Source organism: Corapipo altera, unplaced genomic scaffold, assembly GCF_003945725.1.
Source record: "Corapipo altera isolate COAL_440 unplaced genomic scaffold, ASM394572v1 45, whole genome shotgun sequence".
Lineage (NCBI taxonomy): Eukaryota > Metazoa > Chordata > Aves > Passeriformes > Pipridae > Corapipo > Corapipo altera.
The window spans coordinates 19,948,165-19,973,287 of NW_020884877.1; the positions used below are offsets into that span (position 1 = coordinate 19,948,165).

The following is a 25,123-nucleotide window of genomic DNA, read 5'->3' on the forward strand; positions in this document are numbered from 1 at the left end:
TTACTTCTTTTTTAATTTTTTAAAATTCTACTACAAGGAAGAAAAGATGAAGCTGTCTGAAGCAGGACCAGAAAAAGATCTGACAGCCATGGTGAGTCCAGGCACAGTTGGCTGGATGCTAGAACATGACTCAATAAACACAAATCATGCAAGAAGATCGTGAAACATGCTGTAGGGGAGACAGGAAGAGGGTGGGAAACCTGTACATAAACTAGGTGCTCCTAAAAAGTGAAGGAAATAATTACAGTATAGACATGAAAGTCTCCAAGATGCACTTCTACTTTCATACTTTCACTATTACCTAATTCAATTATTAGGTGAGAGCTTTGAATTTCTACTGCTATAAATTCACATATAATACTTAAATTACACATGCCTTGCAATTTCCTGCATGGTTTAATGCAGGTTCATTAAAATAACAAAGGAATTCTTGAGTGACATCTGTACCAACAGCTCATTCACATTTAAATGAAAAGGAAAATGAAATTCTTTTATCACTTCACTGAGATCAACAAGTCACCCAGCTCTATTCAGCTGTTTTATGCACTCGCCAACCAAATCTGGTGGAAAAAGAGTTCACAGATCAGCTACCGGAAATTAATTTCAGAACTCTATCAACTATTTATATATAGGTTGTGATCAGTGTGGGACTTGCCTTCTCCAGTCATCCCTATTAAAGAGATCAGAAAGAAATGTGACCACCACCAGGATCAGACAATTCCCATGAACATTAAAAAAAGCAGTATGTTTATTGAACTGAGTAAGAGAAGTCAAACCTTTGGACATGTCAGAAGGTGAGAGTTAGTTTGCCCAAGACAGAGGTGCCTATGCTACTCAATGGAGGAAGGAGTCACAGAGACTAGAGATATCAGATGCCATGAGGAAACAAAGTGATCAGGCAGAAATTAGGTCAGCTTTTAAAATTAAGGTAACACTGGAGAACAACTGAGCAGAACCTAGACAATATCTGATGCCTTGCAGAAGCCTTTGAAGAGCAAACTGACACCACCCTGAGGAATTTGCTAAAACACAAGACAAGCCAGTCCCACAAGTACAACAAGAAACCTCCATATTAAAGTTGTTCCTCCTAGGCCAACAGAAGGCCATCACCAGAAAAAAAGAAAACACAGAGGTCATGCAATTGCAGACATCTCATTTAAAATAACTCTGGATCAAGCTAAAGCAAGGAAAGCACACTCAAAACAGACCAGGGACATAATAAATGCAACATAAACCCAACTGTTGAAAGGTTTTATGCCATTCTCAAGGTTCTTCCTCTTTAGAGGGTTTCCCTGGGAGCTACATGAGATGAGGTTGGAAGACTAATTCTCCAGTAGTCAGGGGAATTAGTCAGGCTCCTTCCCCAATCCCTAAATAGGTGTCAAAGGAGAAAATTATGAAGTTACAGGTTATTTGAATTCTAAACTTTTCCAGCTGCTGTTTTGCTGTGTGTCACTAATTTCTGGGCAGACAGGGTATCTATCCAACCACTGCAAGCTCGTACTAAGGGCTGTGACACATCTTCTGATTAACCATTTTAAACAAATTGAAAAGTAAAAACCCCAACAATTAAAAAAAAAAATGAACAAAAACCCCAAAAGACAAGAGCTCTACAAAAGCTAGGAAGAACTTGAGAAATTAATTCCAGAAAACTGTGTAACATAGGTGGTCTAACTCATTATCCCCAAGGTCCCTTTTAGTTTTAAAACCCATGACAGATGAAGCTCAAGAAAAAACAGAAGAAAAGAAATCCTAAGAAGACAAATTTCCAAGTGCTAAAGGCTGACTTAAATTCTGGATGAAAGAAATGGGTTTGATTCCCATTTTTTTTCTAGTGGCAACTCATTTTGAATAGATGCCAATAAAGATTTGCTCCTGCAGAGAAGTCTCTGCTGATCACTGCTTGATTCTTGTTTCCTGTTGAACCTTCTGTGCTGCCAAGAGTGAGAGCTTAGCCTCTTCCTTCTCAGGTCTGTAAGAATAATATGGAACACCACAAGAGAAAGTAAGATTGCAGGGACCAGAAAGGACTTTCTCGCAAAATCAGACCTGTAAGCAACTGATATATATTTCCACACAGAAGAACTAACATTAGCTGCTCAGTTGAATTTAGGTATGGAATTCATGGAGCTAGTGGAGACCTGGTCTGCAGTTCTCATTTACTAAGTAAGGTGAGACAAATATGGCTTTCTAGCATTTCACAATACACCAGCAAGAATTAACTCCACAGGTGTAAGAACATTTACAAAAGTCACTTTTGAAAGTCAAAGAATAATTTATAAAATGATGGCACTTACTTCAGAGGTCAAAACGCAGCAATCAAACAATTTGAACAGGGAATAGGTGAGGAGGGGTTATGCAACAAACAAATAATTGAACGTGCAAAGAGCCTCATTAATATACAATGACTGTCTCTGTGTTAAATGAATTTCACAGCATGAGCTCTGCCATATGCTAACAGACGACATACTTTTTTAAGTAAGTGTGGCTGGTTCTGGCTGTACAATTACTTGTGTCCCCAGTTTTTGGTTACTGTGTCATTTTGAACTACTTAGCATAAGAATAGCTTATCCTCTGAAATGAAAAATCTGAGGGGGGCCATAATATAATAATCACCTGATGAAGTAAAAGATTTGATAAAGGGAAAGAGTAGCAGCTGTTTTGAGGAATCTGTTTCTATACCTGGGCAAGGTAGATAGGGCTGTGGATTTCATAAGATGATCCTACAGCAGTTATTCCAAAAAATATAAATACCTTTCCCTATTCTTAAGTGACATCTAGACAGATAATGTGTGTCAAACAGCAGTGATAAGCTATGACTGAAGCAAATTACACTACCTTCTTATTCCAAGAAGGAAGGGAAATTGCAGGGTAAGAGCAGATCTGAAGATGCAGCCCTGAGGGCTTCTTCAATTTCAAGATGAAGTTCCTTCTCTCAGCAGGTGACAAGGAAAGGCTTATTTATCTAATCCATACACATCTGTAAGACTTAAAGACAACTGCTGTTTATTTCCCACTAGAAAGGGAAATTTGTGTTTTCTCCTCACCTTCTACCTTCAGCATTGACCTCTTTCCCTGCATTATTTTTAAGTTGCTCTATTGAAACAAGAACAAAGGGTGTATTTGACTCCCCTAACAAAACCAAGGACCTTTAACCCAAACATCAGGATGTGCATCATGCTGTTAACTGGAACAGCAGCTCAGTGGGAACAGTCACATTATTAATATTACTCAAATGTTGGAGAACAATGCCCATAGAGAGCACAAAGGGAATAAGAATATTTAATGCTACTGGAATTTTTTATTAGATATTACCTTTTATTTCTCAATTTATAACCCAGTTCTTCACTAGTTACTGTCATGCTTCCAAAAAACTCATCCATTTTCCATTGGGACCTTCCCCAGTTTCCACTGCATTGCAGTACTCCATGCAACTACAGAAGAATAAAGACCATGCAGCACTTTGGCTGGGCAAAAGAGGTAGAATCTTTTCAATCTGGTCCCTAAGAGATCCCACTACAGATCAATGAAAAACTTCTGTTTTGCCATTTCTTCTCTATCTACATTGTTGAGACTTTGCTGTTTTAAGATACTGGTAACATGTATGGTCCCCCTCCTGTGTTTACGTCTCTGAGTCAGTCTAATCTTTGAAGGAAAAAACAAAATACTTATAAAAGGTGTAACACCATTGGCACTCTCTGCCTCTGAGGGAGGCAGATGTACGGAGAGATGAAGGGAGCAACCAGTATTATCAGTACATCCAGGAGAATTTAGTCACCCAAACATGAGACTACAGAAAACAGCAGGTGACAACTAGGTCCTAATACCCATTGCCATAGCTTCAATTAGGGGTAAGGACAATCCAGGGCTAAACAGGACAAACCAGGCCTAACCACTCAATCAAAATCCAACAGGATGAAGCCATTCTCACTTTGATGCCCATGGAAACAAGACAAAAGGACCACTTTGAGCACAGCAACTTCTAGCCCTCTTGAGTACTGTGAGAGGTGCTGCAGCTGGGGACAGATCTCACAAAGCTGCTGGCACAGACCAGCCAGCATGAAAGCTGGCTGACCTTGAAAGCAGGGGTTTTGCCACTCCATCAAACATCAAAGGACTTTTTTCTACTACAATTTTCAAACCATCCTGCTTCATAATTTTGCAGGGATGCACACAGACTGTGTACAAACTCTGCCACCTGCTTCCATGCAGGCGGATAAAGCATTCTCCCCCACGTACAAGTCTGCACACCCACAAGTTTGCACATCCACTGGGAACATGAAGGGAGTAAGAAATCTGGCCTAAACATCCATCTTGCTGCTGCTGCCATTTCACCTTATCTTACTGTTTGTGCAATTACAAGTTCCTCTCAAAGTTCTGTCCAGTAACAATAAATTGGGCACAACATGTCTATATACTTTAAGCTAATGACAGCCTGGGGCAGGCTGAGGCAGCGAGCACAGACTCTGCATACATCCAGTCATCGTAAAAGTTCTTCTGTTCACAGCTCCCACTGTCTCAAGCAAAACTTTTCTAAATCTCTGTCAGGGTAGCAGCCAAGTATGTCAGAAAAGATACAGAGTACTGCATACACAGAGTTTGTGGCTTTTGTTAGTATTAAAAATATGTCCAGAAGTTCCCAACTGACAAACTTAGGTCACATGTTTAATACATGGCTTTCCTTGAGAATTCCATACCACACTTGTATTGCTATATATACAAGAGAGCAGGAAAAGATGAATTATTATTATTATTGAGTGGCTAAAAATACCATTTTGAAAACTGGTCAATGTTAGATATGAAAACTATAATGAGGCTTTAAATGCTGTAACTGTGGGTTAAATATTTCAGAGGCGGAGATTCAGTTTGGCTGTCTAACAAGACAGATTTAAAATTAATATCCAAGGTAAGTCATCTTTATTATGAATGTACTGATTTAATCTGATTACTGTGAAGTTCTGTATGAACACTTGCAACAATTTATGTATTTTTTTATTATTCAAATGAAGAAGTCACAAGACCAAATTCTATGAGGATAACAAGTATGGATGGAAGTGACAGAAATATTTCTGGCTCAAAAACATTTTAACTTAGATCTGTCCAGTGTCATTATGGACTCATAAATCTTCGTAGCATGTAAGGACCAAGGGTGGGGTTTTTTTATGTCTCTGAAAGTTCAAGGCTAAGCTTTCACGCCTTAGGATGTTGGGAACCTCATAGGAATATAAGCAACTACGGCAATTTCAGACAGTTTAAAGTAGTATAATGCTAACAACAGTTAAAAGTAGCAACGCTTAAAAGGCAGACAGACAAGGCAGGAGATAGCTCCAGGGGCTCTGGATACAGCATTGGCATGGCTTCCCATCGGGACCTTAAGGTAGGGATGAAGTGCTAGAAGCAGTTTACCTATCAAGGACTTCCCTATGGATATCCCTTTTTTTGGTCTCTTCTAAGAGCCCCAGTACTGCCGTAATCCTTTTAACATAAAGAAGGGAAGCAAGAATATTATCCATAGGAGCATGTTTACCAATGCCTCTTTTTCAATAGTCTCAAAGCATCATGTAAAATACTGAAAATACTCCCTGTTAACCCATTGACTATTTACTATAAAAATGACAGTACAGTTGTTAAATCTAGTATTCAAGTGATGAAAGCTCCTGATATTTTGGCAGTTCTTTATATACAAAAGCATTAGTGTGATGTGCTGTGCCAGTAGTGAACACAGCATCACTCACTAGGAGCTGAAGGCAAAGCTGCCAAAGGGGCTAGTTTTAGAGCAAAATGCCTACGTTGGAAAGGAAGGAGGGCAGAAAAGTGACTATTAGAGCACATACTCAGGTCAGAAGTTATTGTCAGCAAGCAGAAGAATAAAATTTACCTGAACATCTAATACAAAAATAGCTGGCACTGCATGCTGAGTGTAGGTGAGATAGCACACGATATGAACATGAAACTCTTAATGCTGGAATTCAGTTTCAGAAGCATCAGTTCTCAATTCTTTAAGACCAGTGATGTGACAGCATAAAACTGTAAATTCTCAGTAAGTGCATACAGGCAATTAACCTTTGCCTAACAGCTACCATCCTTCATTCTCATATCTTGTAGCTTGCAAATAATTCTGACAAGCTGATCCTAACAAAGCTTCATGTAGGAAAGGATAAGGCTGCTTTTTGAGCATTTTGCAATGAGGTAAATTCGTTCTTTTCCACCACTTTCAGACAGATACCCTAATTATTGTATTTCAAACTACTCTTAAAATTGGACCTCCTACTTAGTTTCCAAACATTAAAAGTCTTGAAGTGATCTGAAAACCAAGAGAAGACAAGAGTCAGGCCTTTAAGGAGAACAACAAAATTATTCAAGGAACCCCACCTTCAGTTTGCCATTAAAAATCTTGTATATGGAAGTTGATTGCTATAAAGCCATCACACATCGAATCTTCTCTCTATACATACTCGCTGATTAATTGCTGAAGAGGAACTGCATGTACCTTCTTCTAATGTACAGACTCTGCAGCATCCAGAAACTACCCATGACTTTAATCTGTATCTGTTAGAAGCTACCAAAGAGAGTTCAATTCTTTGATCCCAGGACAACAGGAAAACATGAGTATTTGCATTTTTCCTGTTATCACATAATTGACTACTGCCTCCCTTCTGTGGGCCACTTGTCTTGCTAACCTTGCCATTTCCTAGTAGTTCTGTACATTTAACCAGCAGGAATGATCCTGAGCCCCAGCCACACAAATACACTGGAAGCTTGCAGTAACAGACTAGAGCCCTAAACCAAAGCCAAGGAAGGGACCTAGGCAATGTCTTTCTTATAAACAGCAGCAATTTGTGTGCCAAGAAGTAACTGATGATTATTTTCATTAAACAAGCTGTGTTGACATCACTAGATTCTTTCTACTCTCCCTGAATATATTCGGTAAGTTTTGATATTCCCTTTCTCCTGTCACCATGAAACTCACCAGTGGCAGTACCACAATGAGATCAAGGGAGCTTTTGAAGTTGTTTTGTTAGGTCTTGCCATCTAATATTTGTATAGAAACAAGTAGTAACGCCAGAGACAAATTTTGCTTTTGGATCTACACTTTTAGCTGGCTTTCCCCTTGACCAATGCAAGAATTCAGCTGCTGGCTCCTAAACTTGGTAAATGGAGCACCACTGCCTTGGGAGCCTGGCCCTAGCAGTTTGATCCTTCGAGGTTTGCCACCAGCACACGCACCTTGAGTAGAGGCATGGCAGCTCGGCATCGTGCAGTTTTTATGTTCTTTAGGAAATGAGATTCATCCTGAAACAAAACAGGAATGAAAGCAAAGTCAGTTCTGATCCATAGTCCAACTGCAGGTTACAGAAGAAATTCCCAGTATTCTCAGCTATCTAGTGTTACAAGCCTCTCATGTCAGACGATATTTCAGGCATTGGGATAGTCACATCAAATTCTAAACAAAAAGACGGGATGGAGAGTAGCAGGCTTCCAACATTCAAAACTGCAACTGCAAGCAAATGGAACAGAAATCAAACCTGGTAGCCATGAATCATAAATGACCACAAAAAAACATGTGAGAAGAGGGGGCTGGAGAGGGAAGGAGAAAGGAATATTATTTCCACCATTGATACTCATTAGCCCCTATGTATCCTTTAAATGCAGCAAACATAGGAGGCCTCTACAGTGCCAGTTCCCTTAATAAGGGGTAAATGAAAATGATAAAAAAAAAAAGAAATCCAATTAAGACCCAACTGTTCTGCTGATAAGGCTCACCAGGTGGGTAATAGTTTCCTACTTAAACATCACCCTCAAACAGGCTTCATTTCTACTGCTGTAGCAAGGCAAAACTTAGACACAAAAAATAATCAGTGCCCTCCAAAGGTACATTCTCATCTTTCCATGTGTGTAGAGGCAAGCAACCATGCATGCAAAGACAGTACAACTGCTTAGCCTCTCAGGCACAGGCTTCTCCCTCCTGATTAACAAATAAGCTACATTAAATTTCCCAGGCATCAAAAACACTGGATGAAAAAAATGGGAAAGCTCAGCACTCAATTAGGACTATTCTCTTCTGTAAAAACATAAACAGGGTCTAAATTTGAACATATAGACACAGAGAAAGAACATTTGCCAGTTCAGGGCTAGTAAATGTTCCAGGGCAGTAGAGCCCGATTCCACCCCAAGTTTACAAGAGCAACAGAATTTCCTGTCAGTGTGTGTGTAAGGGAAAAAATATAAAAGTGAAAAAATCAATTTCCTCATGAGTAGTTTGGTCTCCAAAGAACTCCACCTATTACCACATTCTCATCCAATGCTGAGAAACAAAAGGATTACTATGTTCCAGTTGTCATATCTTTGAACAGGTGCATGTGTGCTGAAAACTAGACTGAGAACATCAAACACTCATAGTAAGCTACCTATACACTTCTGCTCTCTATTGATCCAAACTGGATTTGAAACACTAGATGTTTTGAATTTTTAATAACTGAAATCCAGAAAAACGCCTTTTACTGTGGCTCTGTAAAAGGATAAAAAATGGATTCTGAAGTAATTTACAAAAGAAATGATACAAGTGATCAAAGAAGGCTTAATGCAGATTGTCAGTGGAACACAAATAAAGGGAGATTTTTTAGACCCTTTACCCACATACTTGAATGTTGAGAAGTTATCTGGTTTACTGGATAAACAGTAACACCACCCTGAAGTCCAATCCCCTTAAGAAGATACAATTCCAAGACTATTGTATTGACACACCATATTAAACACCTTTCTCTCCAGCAGAGGAGATGACCAACCACAATGAAATCAGAGAAGCACCATAATAGTAAAAGCGAAAACACAGCCTCAGGAATCAGAGAAAATTAAACTCCACTAGTTATTTTAAAAGGTTTCAGAAAAACCTCCTTGTACTCATGAAGACAGCTGTGACCAAAGCCACAATTATAAGATAGTTTCAGTTTCAAATAAGGCCCACTTTGCACTTCTCTGCTGTACATAGGTCACCCCATTTGCAGCATACAATTAACGTGGAAATTTTAGTGTACCACTTACAACAATAACTACTTGGAATGTGCTCTTAAGTTGCTTGTCCATCTTACTGAGAAGGTCAAAGCTGATGATGTTGATCAAGCTTCCTGTTAGGTTATCTTTGCCAGTCACTATGACATTAGTGCTATCTGGACTCAAGGATGGAAGCCACCTGTGAAACGCCTGGAGGAAGAGGAAAGAAATTAGTTGCATTCTGGTGCTTATCTTCTTTTTCAAGATCGCAAAGCACTTTACAGAATACCCTCATGAATACTTAGAACATGGAGCCACCCCATCCACCACTAGACATCACCTAGTAGCACAGTAATAGTAAGCAGCCTTCCCCCAACCATGCTAATAATGAGAAGATCAAGACCACAATTCAGTCTATAAGGCAAAATCTACCTTCCACAGCTAGGAAAGCTCAAACATGCTCTATTCTTTCTTCTTACTGAAAAAATAAAAAGCAAGACAGACAAAAGAAAAACAAACAAACAAAAACCCCAAATAAAACAAACAAAGCCTCTGATCTGTATTAGAAATGTGGATAACCTCCTGACAATGTTACCTGCTATGCTCAGAGCCAGAGAATGATGCAACCACTACTTACAGGGAAATTTAGTTTTCCTACTCAACAGGAAACCTCAGGCTGTGAAACACAGACTTCTGAGAAGTAAACATCTATTACTATAGCAATGTTTACTCCACAGTGAGGATAAAGTACAACTCATCCAGATCAACAAAACTCTTCCACTACCTCTTCTGAAAAGGTCTACAGAAAAAAAATAACAACTTGCCAAACAAAAATAAAAAATGAAAAGATCAAGTTGACAACACACCAGCTGCTCTATGACAGCAGCTGAAATACATGTGGTAATAGTCATTCAATCAACCTCTTGAAATGCTCCACACACCAGAGCAAGATATCCTCCCCCAAACCCATCTGTTAGCCACAGACCACCCACCATTTCCCTTGTAATTTTGTCCCAAATGACACCAAGCTTTCGGCAACATTTGAGTTCTGCTGATGTTGCACTGCATAAAACTGTCTGGGACTTTGGCCATCCGAATCTGGTCCCTACAGAAATGTAACCAAGTGGTGATGAGAAATGGCATTTCTGCCTCTAAGCCCATTGCCCAACACCCAATACCCCAACCATCATTCCTCTCCACTGTTCAGCAACCACCTGCAGCAGCAAGAGGAGTTAGATGAGAGCTTCCACATTTCTCAGTATGTGAAAAAGTAACAATTAACTATCCTTCACCCCTTACTATAAGCACCACAATCAAAACAAGCCAACAGGCAGGTTAGATCCCAACCAAAAAACATGTGGCTGGCACCAAGACAAATCTTAAACAAAGGCAGCAGCAAGAGGAAAGTATCTGGAAGCTCCTAATTGTACTGCCCTCTCCTTTCATGAAGAGTATGTGACTAATTCACACCACAAAAGTGATGCTGTACTTCTCACATGATACTGACCTTCGTCCACAAGAGGTGCTTCGAAACTGCCCTGACCATTAAATAATCAAGTTTCAATTCTGAACTCTAAATGCTGCAGCACTTGTCACCCAAGAGTACCTTGCATCTTCCCACTAGCTTCCTATGACACCCCGAGTATGAAGTCACTGAGTGGCCTGAGCCCAAAAATCCAAAATAAACCACTGATAACACTAAGATGAAGAAAATTTCTGCCAATTTGGCTCCAGAGAGTTTCTACCATTACAGTAAAACACATCTGTGCGAGAATGAACTGAGTAGATCAGAGACTATAATAAACCTCACCTACTTCCACTTTCTGTGACACATTTTCCTTACACCTGCATCCTTCACATACTCAAAAAGCAACACATCTAAAGCAAGTGACCTAACAAAACATATACAACAGCCTCCTGGGGAGTCAGGACTAGGGGAAGGAAGAAGAAATCAAGTACTCAAAGAAACAAACAAACAAAAATGCCTCATATTGCTTAAATCTTTTGAAGCAGGACGTAGAAATTTAGTTGCAGGTGCCCAATAATTCAGGAAACCAAGCCTCAAATTGTTCCTGGTAGATATCCCACAGAAGCGATGGTGTTGTCCCAGAGGTTTACAGGCCTTGAAATTTCAAGTCTGATGAGCATCACTCCCTTCTCACATTTTCTTTTCTTTTCAGCCCTATATTTTGTTGCACTACTGGATGTGAAAACATATACCAGGATGCTCTAACGACCTGGTTACAGCACAAAACCAGCAAATCCCAATCAATACTCTTCTCATCAATGCAATATTCCAGGAAAAGCTAAACTCCCAGCCCCTCCTGCTCTGGCATGAATTTACTGACCTAAAACCTCTGGTTCACCTTCTTCTCCCACAGTGAGCATCTCACTAGCCTATGGCAACCCAACAGTGTACAGGCCATGGCAGTGATTTATTTTGAGATACATTCCCAACCATCCAAGCTTTCCTGGGCTTTGATCAACATTAATTAAGGACTCAGCGGAGTCAGCAGCATACAGTGGACAGGCCAAAAGATGTAATATGACACACACTTAATGATGGTGATAATGGGGCCTTTTGAACAGAGCAGAGAATCCCAGCATCTGGGTCCCTGTTCCAGCCAAGGAACTGGCAAATAATGCTACAATGGGCTTGAATACAAGACAATTGCTGGAATGTAACTATTATCTTTGACACTGATGAGTAAAATGCCCCCTTGGAGCCAGCTGACTTGTAGGAACAAAGTTGACAGAGAGTCAGAGGAGATACTTTCTCTAGTTCTCCCTCTTTCCAACGGATCAGCTGGACCACAGGAGGAAAAACGGCCAATAAAACAAAATTGGCATATACCATATAGTCAATGCTAAGCAATTTCCCCAACTTCAAGTTTCTAAATCGGTATAATTTTTAGTTTCTTCGCCTTAATATTTTAACTTTTACAAAGTGCAATACAGTATAACCATCTCACAGGCCCTTTACTGGCCACCTGCCCATGCTCAAGCTCACAGTACCTCTGCCCATGTAAACCTCACGGAAGAAGGAGTCACCACCAGCAAGGGCCATTCATTCTGGTAATAGGCAGCAATGCAGATCGCCTGGATGGTCTTGCCCAAGCCCATGTCATCCGCAAGGAGCAAACGTCCATTTCTCAAAATTGCGAAACTGGGGAAAATAGAGGGAAATAAGGGTCAAGAATTGCGTTACTATCTGGCAACCAAGATGAGCACAAGTCATCACCAAGCCTCTAATGTGGATCACCTGAAAGTGATCTAGGTTCTTCAGTAAACTCGGATTTTCTCCCTTAGTCTTAACAGACATGAGCAACTCGTACAGATCTCTCACAACTTGGAAGCTCCTGAACAGAGTGGTTCAGCCCAGTCCTTAGAGACTGATTTCATATGAGAAGTAGTGTCAAGACCATACAATTATTTAAAGCACATTCTCTACGTGGTGTTACATTCTGTCCCAGAGTTCATCTTGGCTGAGCTAAGAAATCATTACCCATAACAATGGCAATTTAAGGCCACTAAGAACAGACTTTCCTGGACTGTATATTGAAGACAACAACAAATGATCATATACGATGGGCACAGGGTCATTTAAGAGTTTATCTTTACATACAATTAGTCATTTTGAATCTGTCAGGGCCTTGGTCCCATTTCCTGGTCCCTTCCCCTGTGTAGTTAATATTCAAAAAACAACAACAACAAAAGAGATGCACTCATAAAAAAATATTTTACCTTACAAAATAAAAAAATCATATGACAATTATGTACATACTGAATCACAAGAGGGAGATCAGAGATGTATCATTTGAACAATTTTTTCAGACTAGCAAAATGCTACTTTGCTCCTGACTCATGATGAATTCTATCTAGAAACAAAACAGATGTGTCACTCAAAAATTCCACAAAAAAAAAATCCCAACCAAATAAACCATACTATACAAAACAACCAAGAGCCCAGAATGCCAGAGTATAAGAGACCAAGACTGAAGAAATGCGGAGCCTTCCATGGAAGAGAATGCAACCTGGGCACCAATATAAACTAGATAATTCTAGGCAAGGAGTAGCCCTTAACAGCATGCAAAAAGGACATACTTCACACCTTCCCGCTGAAAGGGCATGAGGCTCGTCACAATTTTGGAGTCCACTACTGAAAGGTCAGCATCAGGAATGTCTGTACGTGATGAGGATCTCTGCAGCTGAGCAGCAAAGGTCTCTATTACTGCCTGGGGCAGTGGCTCCACTTCTACTGACACGAGGCTCTGTAACACTTCCACTGCAAAGAACAGAGCAGTTTATGATTGCAAGGGGCAACATACACACAACTTACATTATGGATGTCAGGGCACAACCCTCAACCTCATCAGCAATATTATTTCCTGTCCTGAAACAGCTCACAGAAATCACTGCATCATGCACAGGTGTTAGCCTGGCCTGTTCCCTGAAGTCTATTTCAGAACCACATGATGAATCACATCTCCTCCCCTCGTATTGAGACTTGGTTATAAAAAAAATGAAACTCTGACGCCATCATTCTGAGATGATTGCTACTAATACAGCTGGAGCTGGATTATTCACACTGAGGGCAGCTTAGGGCACACTTACTCAGAAATGAAAGTATGGATTTTTACAAAAGAGCTCCTGAAGCCTAGAAGGCAGGGGCATCTTTATCTTGACCTTGGGATTCTGCATTAAACACCTCTGAGGTTTCCACCATGTCCAAATCACCAGGAGTGACCCAAGACAGTTACCAAAAGAATATCATATGTGTTCAGCTTTGAAAACTCTCTTTTCCTCCTGTTCCCCAAATTCACACAGGCTGAGTTCTGTCTCCACTTCATCCCTCTTGTTTAATACATTTGGGTAAGAAAGCAGGAATCACCCCAGGAGTCAGAGAAACTGCTCTTGTACCGCTGTCAGCAGCACTCTGACAGCCATCCTTCAGTAACAAGAGCACCTCCCTGCTTAGCTGGTGTCCACTGCTGTTGTGCTGGACAGAAGCAGCTTGCAGGTCAGAACCAGCCCACAGGCAGTCACTTGAGTTCTTCAATACTTACGTTGTTTCACCCACGAAGCCCCTGAACTTTACCTTCCCAGTTGAACTAAAGGGATCCCCAGCCTCCATTATGCCAAGACCTTGAGGCCTTCACCCATGCATCATAATAAACAAAGCATCCAGGCAATTCTCCTCCTGGACAGCCTTATTTCAGTTTCCTCCAGTAGCCTCTCTATCCCATCCCCCCCCCCAATAAAAGTATTTCTTTTTAATCCAACAGTGAATTTCCACGAAAATAAATACCTGTTTAAAACATGCAGTGAACTGTGACCAGGAAAACATATTTAGTCATTTTTGACCAGTGACTATGAAACAAAAGACACGTCTACACTAGGAACACAAATGCACATGCACAGATCTTCACTGCAGGAAGCAACTTTCTTTTTTATTTAGTGGTTGGTTTGTATATGAAGTCCAGAAGACATAAAAAAAACTTTTTGGGAAAACAACTGAAACAAGAACTCACTATATCAACAGTAAATGCATCAGAATTCAGTTAGGTATTTTTGTTTCAGTTATCTCCAAGAGGAAAGCAGCAGGATGGACCCCTGCCATATAAAGGGGAAAAGCAATTCCAAGAAATATACATATGAAAAGATTTCCATTTGTGGTTGGGCAATGACCAAACTTTTTAAACTCTCCAGTTTAATTTATACTTCTTCAATAGCAGGAACTCTCTCCACCCGCAGTACAGCAGAAGCTTGTTATTACACTCACAGACCAAGCTGCGTGTTAGCATAATTGCTACAATTTGCTCACTGAAAATTCTGTTGCTATTGTTCTGTACATGAGCTGGGAAAGTGATTAAGATATATCTGCCACCAGCATGATTCATCCAACAGACATTTTTTAGTGAAGTGACCTTTATATAAAGATGACTGAGCAACTAGGCAAAGAGACATTAACCTCTATAAACAGTTCCCAGCTAACAGATCTCTCTGCTGGAAATGGCAACCAGCCTTTTTAAATTCTCTCCTCTTTTTTTATTCTGATGTAGGCAAATGAACAGGCAACAAAGCAAATGCTGTTTCTCTAAAAGGCACGTGCTAGAAACCTCAAATGCCCTCACAAATTACACCCTGCAAGATTCACGGAAATTTTTTTCTTTCCTCAAATCTGTGGGATTCTCAATACTTCATGTAATGTAAATGACTGCCAGCCAGCATGACTGAAACTGTGACAGACTGGGAGGTGATGTGTTTGCTCAGACTGCCTAGCATGTGCTACAGGATCAGGCCCTTTGCACGTACAAAAGGCCTTTTCAGCAAATTGTGAGTGAACACCAGCTCTCACTGAAATCAGGACCTGTCAGCATCCCAACCCTGCAGTTTCATAACAGTCTCCACCAAGACACACTCTCTTGTTTTCAAGACCTGGCATTCCTACACAGCCCCACTGCGTGGCTTTCAGCTCTACAGCCATTACTAACGTTATTAAGGCATGCATCATAGAAGCATGCATATACTCAATTATTAAACATGCTTTGGAATCCTGTGGAAGCAGGAGCCCACGCTGGATAAAAACTACTCTAAGCAACAGCTTTTCATCTCTGAAATGCGTGTGTAGAGCACCTTCCTTATTGTCTTCTTGAAGCTTACCCCAACCAAATCCCACAGCCACGTCTGAGTAGCAAGGCAAACACAGCAGGTCAACTGGGATGAAAAATAATAATCCTAACACTTAGGACTTGTGTAATGCTATACCTCTCCAAGCACTCTATAAACTCTAACTAAACATAGAAGACTAAGAAGCAGATGTGCTGGAAGCATGCTGCTGAGACTGGATTATTCTGCAAAGTTGCACCCATTAAAAAAATAAAAAATCACTGCAACACAACAAACCACAGTTCTACATTTCAGTTCAGCAAGTCACAGTTTCAGCAGGATTACACAGATGCATAAAGGCAAAATGCAGTGGGCAGAAACTGATGCACAGGAAGTTCCACCTGAATATGAGGAAGAAATTCTTTACTGTGCGAGTGACCAAGAGGTTGTAGAGTCTCCCTCATTGGAGAAATATCCACAAACCATCTGGACACAATCTTGTGCCATGTGCTCTAGGATGACCCTGCCTGAGGGAGGTTGGACCAGATGACCCACATTGGTCCCTTCTAACCTGACCCATTCTGTGATTCTGAGTCTACTGACCAACTTCTACCAAGCAATTAACTCTGTAGTGACATTATGTGCTTAAATTCCACTTGCAAGGAAAAATAGGATGCTTTTTTTCTTGCTAAGTTTTCTTTTAAGCATCCAAACAGCATCAAAACATTTTAGTAGAATATGAAATTCAGCTTCAAGAATGCCTCTGCTTCAAGCAGATCTGCACAATTCTGCAAGAGAAAAAAGCAGCTCTTCTTGTTTGCCTCAGAAGCAACTCATCTATAGAAGCAACCTGAATTCTAACGTGCTGCAGACATCAATTAAAAACTTAATAGTTGTGTGCTGCCTGCAAAGCCATTATTACCAGCAGTAACATATGAGGCTGAACAAAATCAACTAGACAGGACTCAGACTGTAACTGTAGATGAACTGGTCGTTACAGAAGTCATCATCTGACTTGAAAACCTAGTGCTCTGATCTGAAAACCCAAATTTACTGGGTGTGAAATGAACTAGCACACCACCATGCACACTACTAAGGAAATGGAAGCAAAACTGCCTGATACATGTTTGTTTTCTAAGCAAGGGGTGGCTGTGACAGTGTACGAATTGATATACACACAAAAGAGTGCAAGGTGGGCTGGCACTGAGGGTAAGGGGAGCACAGCTAAAACACATCAGTTTGACAGAATTTCTGTAAGGACAGGTAGGCTTGGCAGCCACCATGTCAACCTCTTCAAATGTGGCAAGTGGAAACAAAGGAATCCATTCTCCTGTAACTCCTTAGTTCAAGTAGAGCTGCTTTACGTTATAAGCAATAAAAGTAACTTTGTGACAGTAAATACACCCATGCTTTAAGAAATGGTCCACAAATTCAGTGTAGAATCTGACAAAAGCTAAAGCTACCTTCCCAATGGGCCCCTAAAGTACTGTCATGAGTAGCACACATGAATAAAGTTTTGAGTCTGGGCAAACAGTGTAAATATTTGACAAAACAGGATGACGCTGGCCTCACAGTTCATTAGCAACTTGTCTTTCCAGAGTGAAAATAAAGAAAAAATAAAGTTAGAATTCATTTGCCTCCCCAGAAAATAGCCCTCACCACGGAAATGCAGCTACTCACTTAGTTTGGGGTAATCCTCCAGCAGGAAATTCCACTTTCTGGTGTTCACATCTGCAATAGTTACAGCAAACACTGTGATAAGTCTCTTTCAAAAAAGACTGAATTGTCTGTCCATAAGAACCTGCCTATTCATCCATATCTTCTGCTACAGATTTCAGAACTGCTTTAAAAGAATTGTTACCTTCTTCAAAATCACTTCTCCTCTGTTTGCTTTCATGTTAAGCAACCAGTTTGGAGAAGATTTAAAATTATGAGCACACATCTAGAACTGGTATCACCAGAGCAAGCCAAGGTCAGCTCTCCAAATGAACCACAGTAATGAACCCATCCGCTCAAGAATTTTGGCAACCCCTTTCTTTTCACTGCAAGAACGGATGGAGAATGTGCATGAAGGTTCCCATTTGTTAACCAACAAACTCTGTCTTCAAACAGTAGAACAATAACTTTCAGTTGTACCTCTGTACTCTACAATTGACGTGCTCAGGAGGGTACAAAGGAAATTCACCAGTTCAACAATATCCAAAATGTAACATCATGCCAGATCTATCTGGCAGGTTTATCTCTGGATAGCACCTGCCTACAACATCCAGGGAAACAGGGTGAATCCTGAATCAGCTGAACAATGAGCCAGGTGAGGCCCTGCCCAAAGAACAAGCAATCTGGAATTTGTTCTCTATGCTGTCACTGACCTGCTGTGACACTCTGTGCCTTGTTCCCCAAATTACAAGGGGAAAAAAAATTATATTTATCATTGAAATCTGAATGCCAATATAAAAAGCACTCTACAGTTACACTTGCTTCAAAAATATTGGTAAAACTGCTGGTAAATTAAATCTGCCCCACCAGAGTAAAGCAGGAGAAATAAGAGAATGTCCAACTGCATTTGATAATAAGGGCAAGAACTCCATATTGCTGGCAAATTATCAGCACATCCCACCTCAACAGTAAATGTCATCATGCTGGGTTCTGAAATATCACCTTGGCTAACAGGCCCAGGAGACATGTTCTGCCATGAGATAAAATGCTGGACACAGATACAGCACTATAACAGAACTACAAGAGCTCTCAAAATCTTCACCAAAGCACAATCTCTTATGCTCTTTCAGAGGGACGTACTCTCACAATCTGTCTTCTCTGAAGCAAGAGCAGCCCCAACAAGGTCATTAAAAAAAAGCAAAAAAAACCATGAGACTCACCATAATTTCTGGAATCCATCTGTTTGAACACACCAATCACTTCTGCAGAATACCCAATATCAACCTCAAATCGCAAGCGCGAGATCAGCACACACTTCCCTTTGACAAGGGCTGAGGGTTTCTTCCAGTTCTTACACATCTTCAAGAGGGATTTCACATCAACCCCACTGCCAACGAAATGAGAGCCTGATGCCAAGCCAACTGCATTTTCTCCTTCCAGCGGTTCCAGAACTACTGATGAAAGTTGATTCGCTGTTTCCACTAGGGATAAAAACATGAGATACAGAAAAGAATGAATGACAGAGAACATCAATAAACTGAAGATGCATAGGATACTTGGGGAAGAAAAGGGACAAGAGGATAACAGACCATGCACCTTCAAGTTGAAAAGGAATGATGATTCCCTCCTTTCACTCACAGGGACAAAGACTAGAGAGAGGAATGGCCTGGAGGAGCAGATTGGTGGGAATTTCCACAGAGAATACAGTCATGGCAAAGGGAACGTATGACAGTAGGTGAACAAGGCCCTGTCCAGCATTGTCACTGCATTAGGCTCCTTCTCTGTCAGCAATCCTAACATGTGGCTCACTAAGCCAGGGCAAGCAATCTGCAGAACTACATTTAGCAGTAAATTGCACACAGCCATACAGCATTTTCACTTACAAAATCACAGGGACAGGGGCATGGTGATCAATGGTACGTGCCTGAAAAGATGGGAAGGTGCTTCTGTAAACAGCAAAGGAGAAAGATCTAAAAATACCTGCCTCCTGCCAATATCTGATAGGCAATCTCATCTAGGAAGAACACTGCATATTCACAGTGCTGCAAGAAGGAAACTAGTCCAAATTCCTAAATCTCTTTTGTTACAACTTAAGTTCATCACCCTTTATTCTACTGTGTCTTACAGTGAGGCTTGTACTGTCTTGACCAGCCACCTGCACTCCTGCCTTACCCATCGCTAGCAACCACCTCTGTCACGCCAGGGCATGGAGAGAGAAGGGATGCAGCATTTTACAGCTGTTAGCCTGAGAACACAGCTATCCACATAATAAATGTGCCACTTATTCCTGTGTTGCTCAGCCAATCTATACCCATGTGTTGCCTCCATTATTATAACTGAACTCTGATGGTTAAGCTACAGGAATAACTTTTCTTGTATTTTTTTACAGCACCAAAATAGTGCAATTTGTCCCCAGGACTCCAACTCACAGGTACTACAGTAACACAAAGATTCACGAACATCTCCAGAGTCCATTAGACTTAAGAGCAGGAGATCACTAAGCACATTCTGCCTCCATGTATTTGTGAAGAGGCAACTTCCCCTATCTGGTAGCTGTTTAGAGCAGATCCAGGTGAATCCAGTCCTTTGAGCATTGACCTGCACATCATGATCCACTCTGCTTGTTTTTAAACAGTCCAGCTCACTGATATGCAACAAAATATACAAAATTTAGGTTCAGTGGTCAAGATCTGAAATGGGAGAAGGAAATTCAGACAGTTTCTTCCTAACCAGTTAATAAATATACTGTTTGGATTTAATCCAATCTTATTTTAAGATAAGTGACTTCCAAAATAAATCCAAGTATTTGAGATTTCTACTCCAAATAAAAAGTTTAAGAGCATCCTGTGAAAGTAATTTTTAAAGTAGAAGAATAGGAAACCACCAATTTAGACTTTCTCCTGCAAATGCACTAAGCAAAATATTTCAGATGCTACTGTTAGATCTCACCTCTACAACTAATACTGAAAGAAAATGGGGGAAAAAACGTGTATTTTATTCTTATTTCAACATTTGTTTCTAGGTTTGACTGCGTGTTTAATTTATAGCACAAAGAAAGAAAGGTGATACAAGACCACATTATTCAGAAGAACTAAATTAAGAGTGGGAACTTTTAAAATAATTGTTTTACACTGTCAAGACTTCAAGGCCCTTTTAATTCAGTTCCCTTTTCTCAGACTATTTTTCCACAATTTCATTGCCCAATATTGATCACATACTGTCTTCACTTGTAAACAGGAACTTTCCACAGAGTATTCATATATTTGATAGCTTTAAGGAAAAACGTCTGATTTCTAAAAGCCATCCTCTTCATTTGCAAGCTCCTTGGGCAGACTCTGCTCTCATCTGTACTCGATACAATTCAAGCAAACCAGCAGCATTTAAATTATAAATGTGTGGCAACCCACATGGGAAGCTAAAATACCAGCACTCAACTGTGGCTTTTCAAAGTGCTCAACACAGGCCTAATTCTGTTCCCACTGAAATCAATAGTGATTTATCACTCACTTCAATACAGTGTGCTTTTGAAAAGCTTACCTGAAGTGTTTGCCTCTATCATCTCTCAATCTTTCCAGAACAAAATGATAGGAGAGGGAAAAAAAGATAAAGCCATCCTTGTTATACCAAAAAAAGGCAAATCCATTTTCAGTCTCACTCAAAGCTCTGGAGAGTTACCCTTTATCCTTTTATGACACACAAAATTAACAGGAAAAGTGTTTCAAAAGAGCTATTTAAAAAGAAAATACATGAATGGATGCAGAAATTAAGCATTAGCCACTGGAACACACTCAATTCTCAATACAAATTCAAATGAAGTACCAGCACAGCAGATAATTTTCCTACAATCTTCTTGGTTGCTGAAGAACTCAGCAATGGCAGAAGAAGTTTAACCTGTGCTTGGTATTTAGATTACATGAAAAATTAAATTATTTCTAATCAACTACAAAGTGTCAGAAAAACGCTATGAGCTAGATGCCTAAAAGATAGGCATTACCTTTGAGTAGCACTACTTTTATTATCCAAGACAATAACAGAGCTAAATAATAACTATGGAAGGCAGGGGAAGGGGGGTATGTGTCAAGATTTCAATGCTTTTTTATCATTAAACAACCAATTTACTTACTGAGACTGTGGTAATCTCCCAAGCTGAAATTCCATTTTTTCATAGCAGGATCTAAAATAGGGTAGAATATGAATCATTTGAGGTAGAAAAAAGTGGTGGTATGCAATGTTCATGTGAGGTAAGAGAATTAAATCTACTCATGCAAACTTTTTGCCATATATATGAAAACCAGTTATAACAGTTCATAGCTACGTGACACCAAAAAAAGCCATAGGGCATATCAGTATCAAAACAAGAAGAATGCAGCAGCCATTCACAGGGATCAGCAACACATGGGGGAAACAAAAGTAGAATATAGCAAATAAAGGCGAGGGGAAAGATCAGAAGCAAGCCAAAAGGTGGAGATTCCGCTGCTTTCAGTAACCCAGTTAACAGAATCAGCTTATCAGCTCTGAACTACAGAAGTGACCCTATCAATTTATGAATAACTTCTCTTCCTTCACTCCCTAAAGACTGACCAGCTGCTGCCACTAAATTTCTCAGAGCACTGTTCATAAAGCAAGGCTTCTGATTTCTTTTCTAAATCCAAGCTCAAGCTATTTATACCCAAAATTTCTATCCCATTTCATCTATATTCGTCTTTATTTTTTTAGGCCCCATTAATACCACCTATTCCACCCCAGCAATAGGTGCACTGGTAGGTGCATATAGCAACTACAATTGCAGCAGATGCCAAAACTTCAACCCAATGTAACACAGAGATAGCAACAAACAATCAATTCTTACCATAGGCTTTGCTTGGTACCTTCTTAAACACAGTAACAAGCTCAGCATTATACCCTATTTCAACCTGGAATCTGTCTTCCCCATATTTCACACATTTTCCTTTTGTAACATTATTTGCTTTCTTGCCAGAGGCAGTTTCAAAGGTAGAGTCCACACCAGCAGAGTTGGTCAGCTTCTGCATCCTACCACTGGCCTGAGAGACAAACCCTTCCCCTATTCTTTCTGTCAGTCTGCTTGTGTTTATCAGCATTTCTGAATCACTTGGGGCGGCACTGCTTGATGGTAAAACACATTTTATGGCAGATTTGTTCAGACTTTGTAAATTTTTACTACCGTCAGGGTGCGTGTTATCAATTAATCTAGGATGAGATGATTCTGTGGTGGTTTTGAAAGCTGGGTAGCATTTGGACTGCTGGAAGGTCCCAAGATTAATTAAAGCTTGTTGTCCATGTTCCTGACTACCAGCATCCAAGTAATGTTTATGGGAATAACTCAGAGAATTTGGGATCGTTGTAGGGAAATGCTTAAGGCCACTTGCTTGTTCCGAGTCCTCTGAACAATTCTTTTGCTGCTCCCTTTGTGAACCAACCATCTGTTGGTTTGCAGTGTAATGGTTATAACCTTTCTGAGGATAGCTCTTCTGCTCCACAGGATTGTTTGGATTCTGTTGATGCTGGCTGGTGAACCTGGCATGGTTGTTTTCTTCCTTCGAGTTTCCCTGATTGCCTGGGCTCTGTTCTTTCACCTGAGGTGCAGCAATCCCCACCTGCCCAGCTCTCTGGACTGCCAGCCTCTCTGCTCTCCGAGCCAAAGCTATCCGCCGATTCTCTTCAATTCTCCTCTTTTGCTCCTCTGTAAGGCCTGACGACATCTTCAACAATTCAAATAATAAATCTGCACCAACACTACATTGGGAATTAATCACAGAGGCTAATCACAGAGGCACCTGCTTCTTTACAGGAACGGGGGCCAGTCTACTAAAAAAAAAAAAAGAACAACAACAAATAGAGACAGGAAGTTTCAACTCAGTTCCCCCAAATGATTATTGTATTGATAACTCAGTATTATTAGTGATTGAGTACTACTGTATCTGATCCTACACAAATATCTGGTAGTATTGCAAAGCTGTCAGACCAAGGCTCAGCCCTTATCAGCAAGTAGATGATGACAACCATTGATGCCAGTCCCATGTAGATAAAACATACAGAAAAAGGAGAAAACTCCTATCCCACTACAGTCCTGAGCACTCTCGTCTGAAAATCCCACAGAACTGATGAAACAGCAAAGCACAGGGACACACTGCACTGCAGAGCCAGCTCTGCAAAGGTAAACGCAGGCAAAGCAATACATCTCTGCACAGTGTTGTGGAAATGTGTCCTATTTCGGGTACCCATCAGCAAAGATGGAACGATGGCCATCCTCCCTGTTCACCTTCGGCTTTTTGGGTACCCGACAGAGCGTGGCAGATACATATTGAACCCCAAAGGGCAGAGTTGGCTCCTGCCTTGAGAAAGGCAGTTCACGGATAGAAGCGAAGACCCGGCTCCCGCCACATCTCCCAGGAGCCGGCCTCGCTCCATCTCCTCTCCGCCTCATGCCCCGGGGGCCGCCCGCCCGCTCCAGCCCTCCATTCACGAACATTCCTCACCACCCTGGGAGCGACCTGCTCCCTGCCCGCTCCTCTCCCGTGCGCCGGGCAGGCTCCCGTCCCAAACTCCACGGAGGTCCCGGCTCGCGGCCCGCTCCCCGGCCCTCCCCGTCGCTAGGGACCCTCCGCCGCCCCGCGGGGTCCCGGCACTGCCGCCCGTCCCCGGGCGCGGGGGCTGCGCCGCGGTGCCCGCCCGGCCCCGGGGACTCCGCCGCCCCTCGCTCACCCGCCAGCGGGCGGACCCCGGGACCAGCCGAGAGACTACAGCTCCCAGCAGCCCCCGCGCCACCGCCTGGCGGCACCGAGCGGCCGGCAGCGCGCGGTGTGACGCTACAAGCGGCGCGAGGCGCGCAGGGAGCTGGGAAGTGTAGTCTCCTGCTGAGGGCGCCATGTCAGGGCCGCTGCGGCGGTCACACCGGAGCGGGCGGGGGTCCAGGGGCCGCCCCTGCCACCCGCTTGCCCCTGTTCGGTTCAGGGCCACATACAGGATGCGGGGAGTCTGCTACTGGCCCCAGACCGAGGGTTTGCCCCAGCCAGCACCTGGTGCTGCACGGACGGAGCAGGGCACCCTCGTTGGCTGCCCCTGCTGAGCGGATCTGGCACACACCAGCGTGTGTGGCTCTTGACTGGAGACTGAGTGGGGAGTAAACGCTGGAGGTGATGTGTGAGAAGGGGTGACAACGCTTGTCAGTACTGAGGAATGAGTCCACCCCTGGGTGTTAGGAGCAGTAGCTGACATTTGTGCAGGGCCACTCTCTAACATTTTTGAACAGTAGTGATCACAGAATCAATTAGGTTGGAAAACATCTCTGGGATCATTGAGTCCTATCTATGACCAAACACCACCATGTCAACTAGACCATGGCACCACGTTCCACATCCAGTCTTTCCTTAAACACTTCCAGGGGTGGTGACTCCGCCACTTCCCTTGGCAGTCCATTCCAATATCTAATGATCCTTTCTGTAAATAAATTCTTCCTATGTCCAATCTAAACCTCTTGTGGCACAGCTTAAGACTCTGTTCTCTTGTTCTGTTGCTGGTTGCCTGGGAGAAGAGGCTTTAGCCCACATGGGTACAACCTCCTTTCAAGTAGTTGTAGAGAGCGATAAGGTCATCCTCGAGTCTCCTTTTCTCCAGGTTGAACGCCCCCAGCTCCCTCAGCTGCTCCTTACAAGACGTGTTCCAGACCCTTCACTAGCTCGGTTGGCCTTCTCTGGACACGCTCCAACACCTCAATGCCCTGCCTGAATTGAGGGGCCCAGAACTGGACACAGCACTTGAGGTGTGGCTTCAGCAGTGCTGAATAGAAGGGGCAATCACTTCCCTAGTCTTGCTGGCCACACTATTCCTAATAAAGGCCATGATGCCA

The 25,123-nt window shown here is 41.8% G+C and overlaps 1 protein-coding gene across 4 annotated transcripts in view; it reads right to left on the reverse strand.

Moving 5' to 3' along the window:
* Window positions 1-24,062, reverse strand: part of SMARCAL1 (SWI/SNF related, matrix associated, actin dependent regulator of chromatin, subfamily a like 1) — a 38,353-nt gene extending 14,291 nt beyond the window's left edge. Inside the window, exons 1-9 of one of the 4 annotated variants that reach the window (XM_027637030.1) lie at window positions 23,980-24,062; window positions 22,106-23,079; window positions 21,380-21,430; window positions 18,477-18,737; window positions 17,281-17,331; window positions 13,096-13,276; window positions 12,007-12,157; window positions 9,043-9,201; window positions 7,228-7,293 (exon numbers count right to left, since the gene is read on the reverse strand). In XM_027637030.1, the coding sequence (XP_027492831.1) occupies window positions 7,228-7,293; window positions 9,043-9,201; window positions 12,007-12,157; window positions 13,096-13,276; window positions 17,281-17,331; window positions 18,477-18,737; window positions 21,380-21,430; window positions 22,106-22,976 (1,791 nt within the window). In that variant the 5' untranslated portion in view covers window positions 22,977-23,079; window positions 23,980-24,062. Of the gene's footprint in view, window positions 1-7,227; window positions 7,294-9,042; window positions 9,202-12,006; window positions 12,158-13,095; window positions 13,277-17,280; window positions 17,332-18,476; window positions 18,738-21,379; window positions 21,431-22,105; window positions 23,083-23,744; window positions 23,838-23,979 lie in introns of those variants that run through there. The other 3 variants (XM_027637031.1, XM_027637032.1, XM_027637033.1) reach the window with 3 other exon arrangements.
* Between the last annotated feature and the right edge of the window lie 1,061 nt (window positions 24,063-25,123).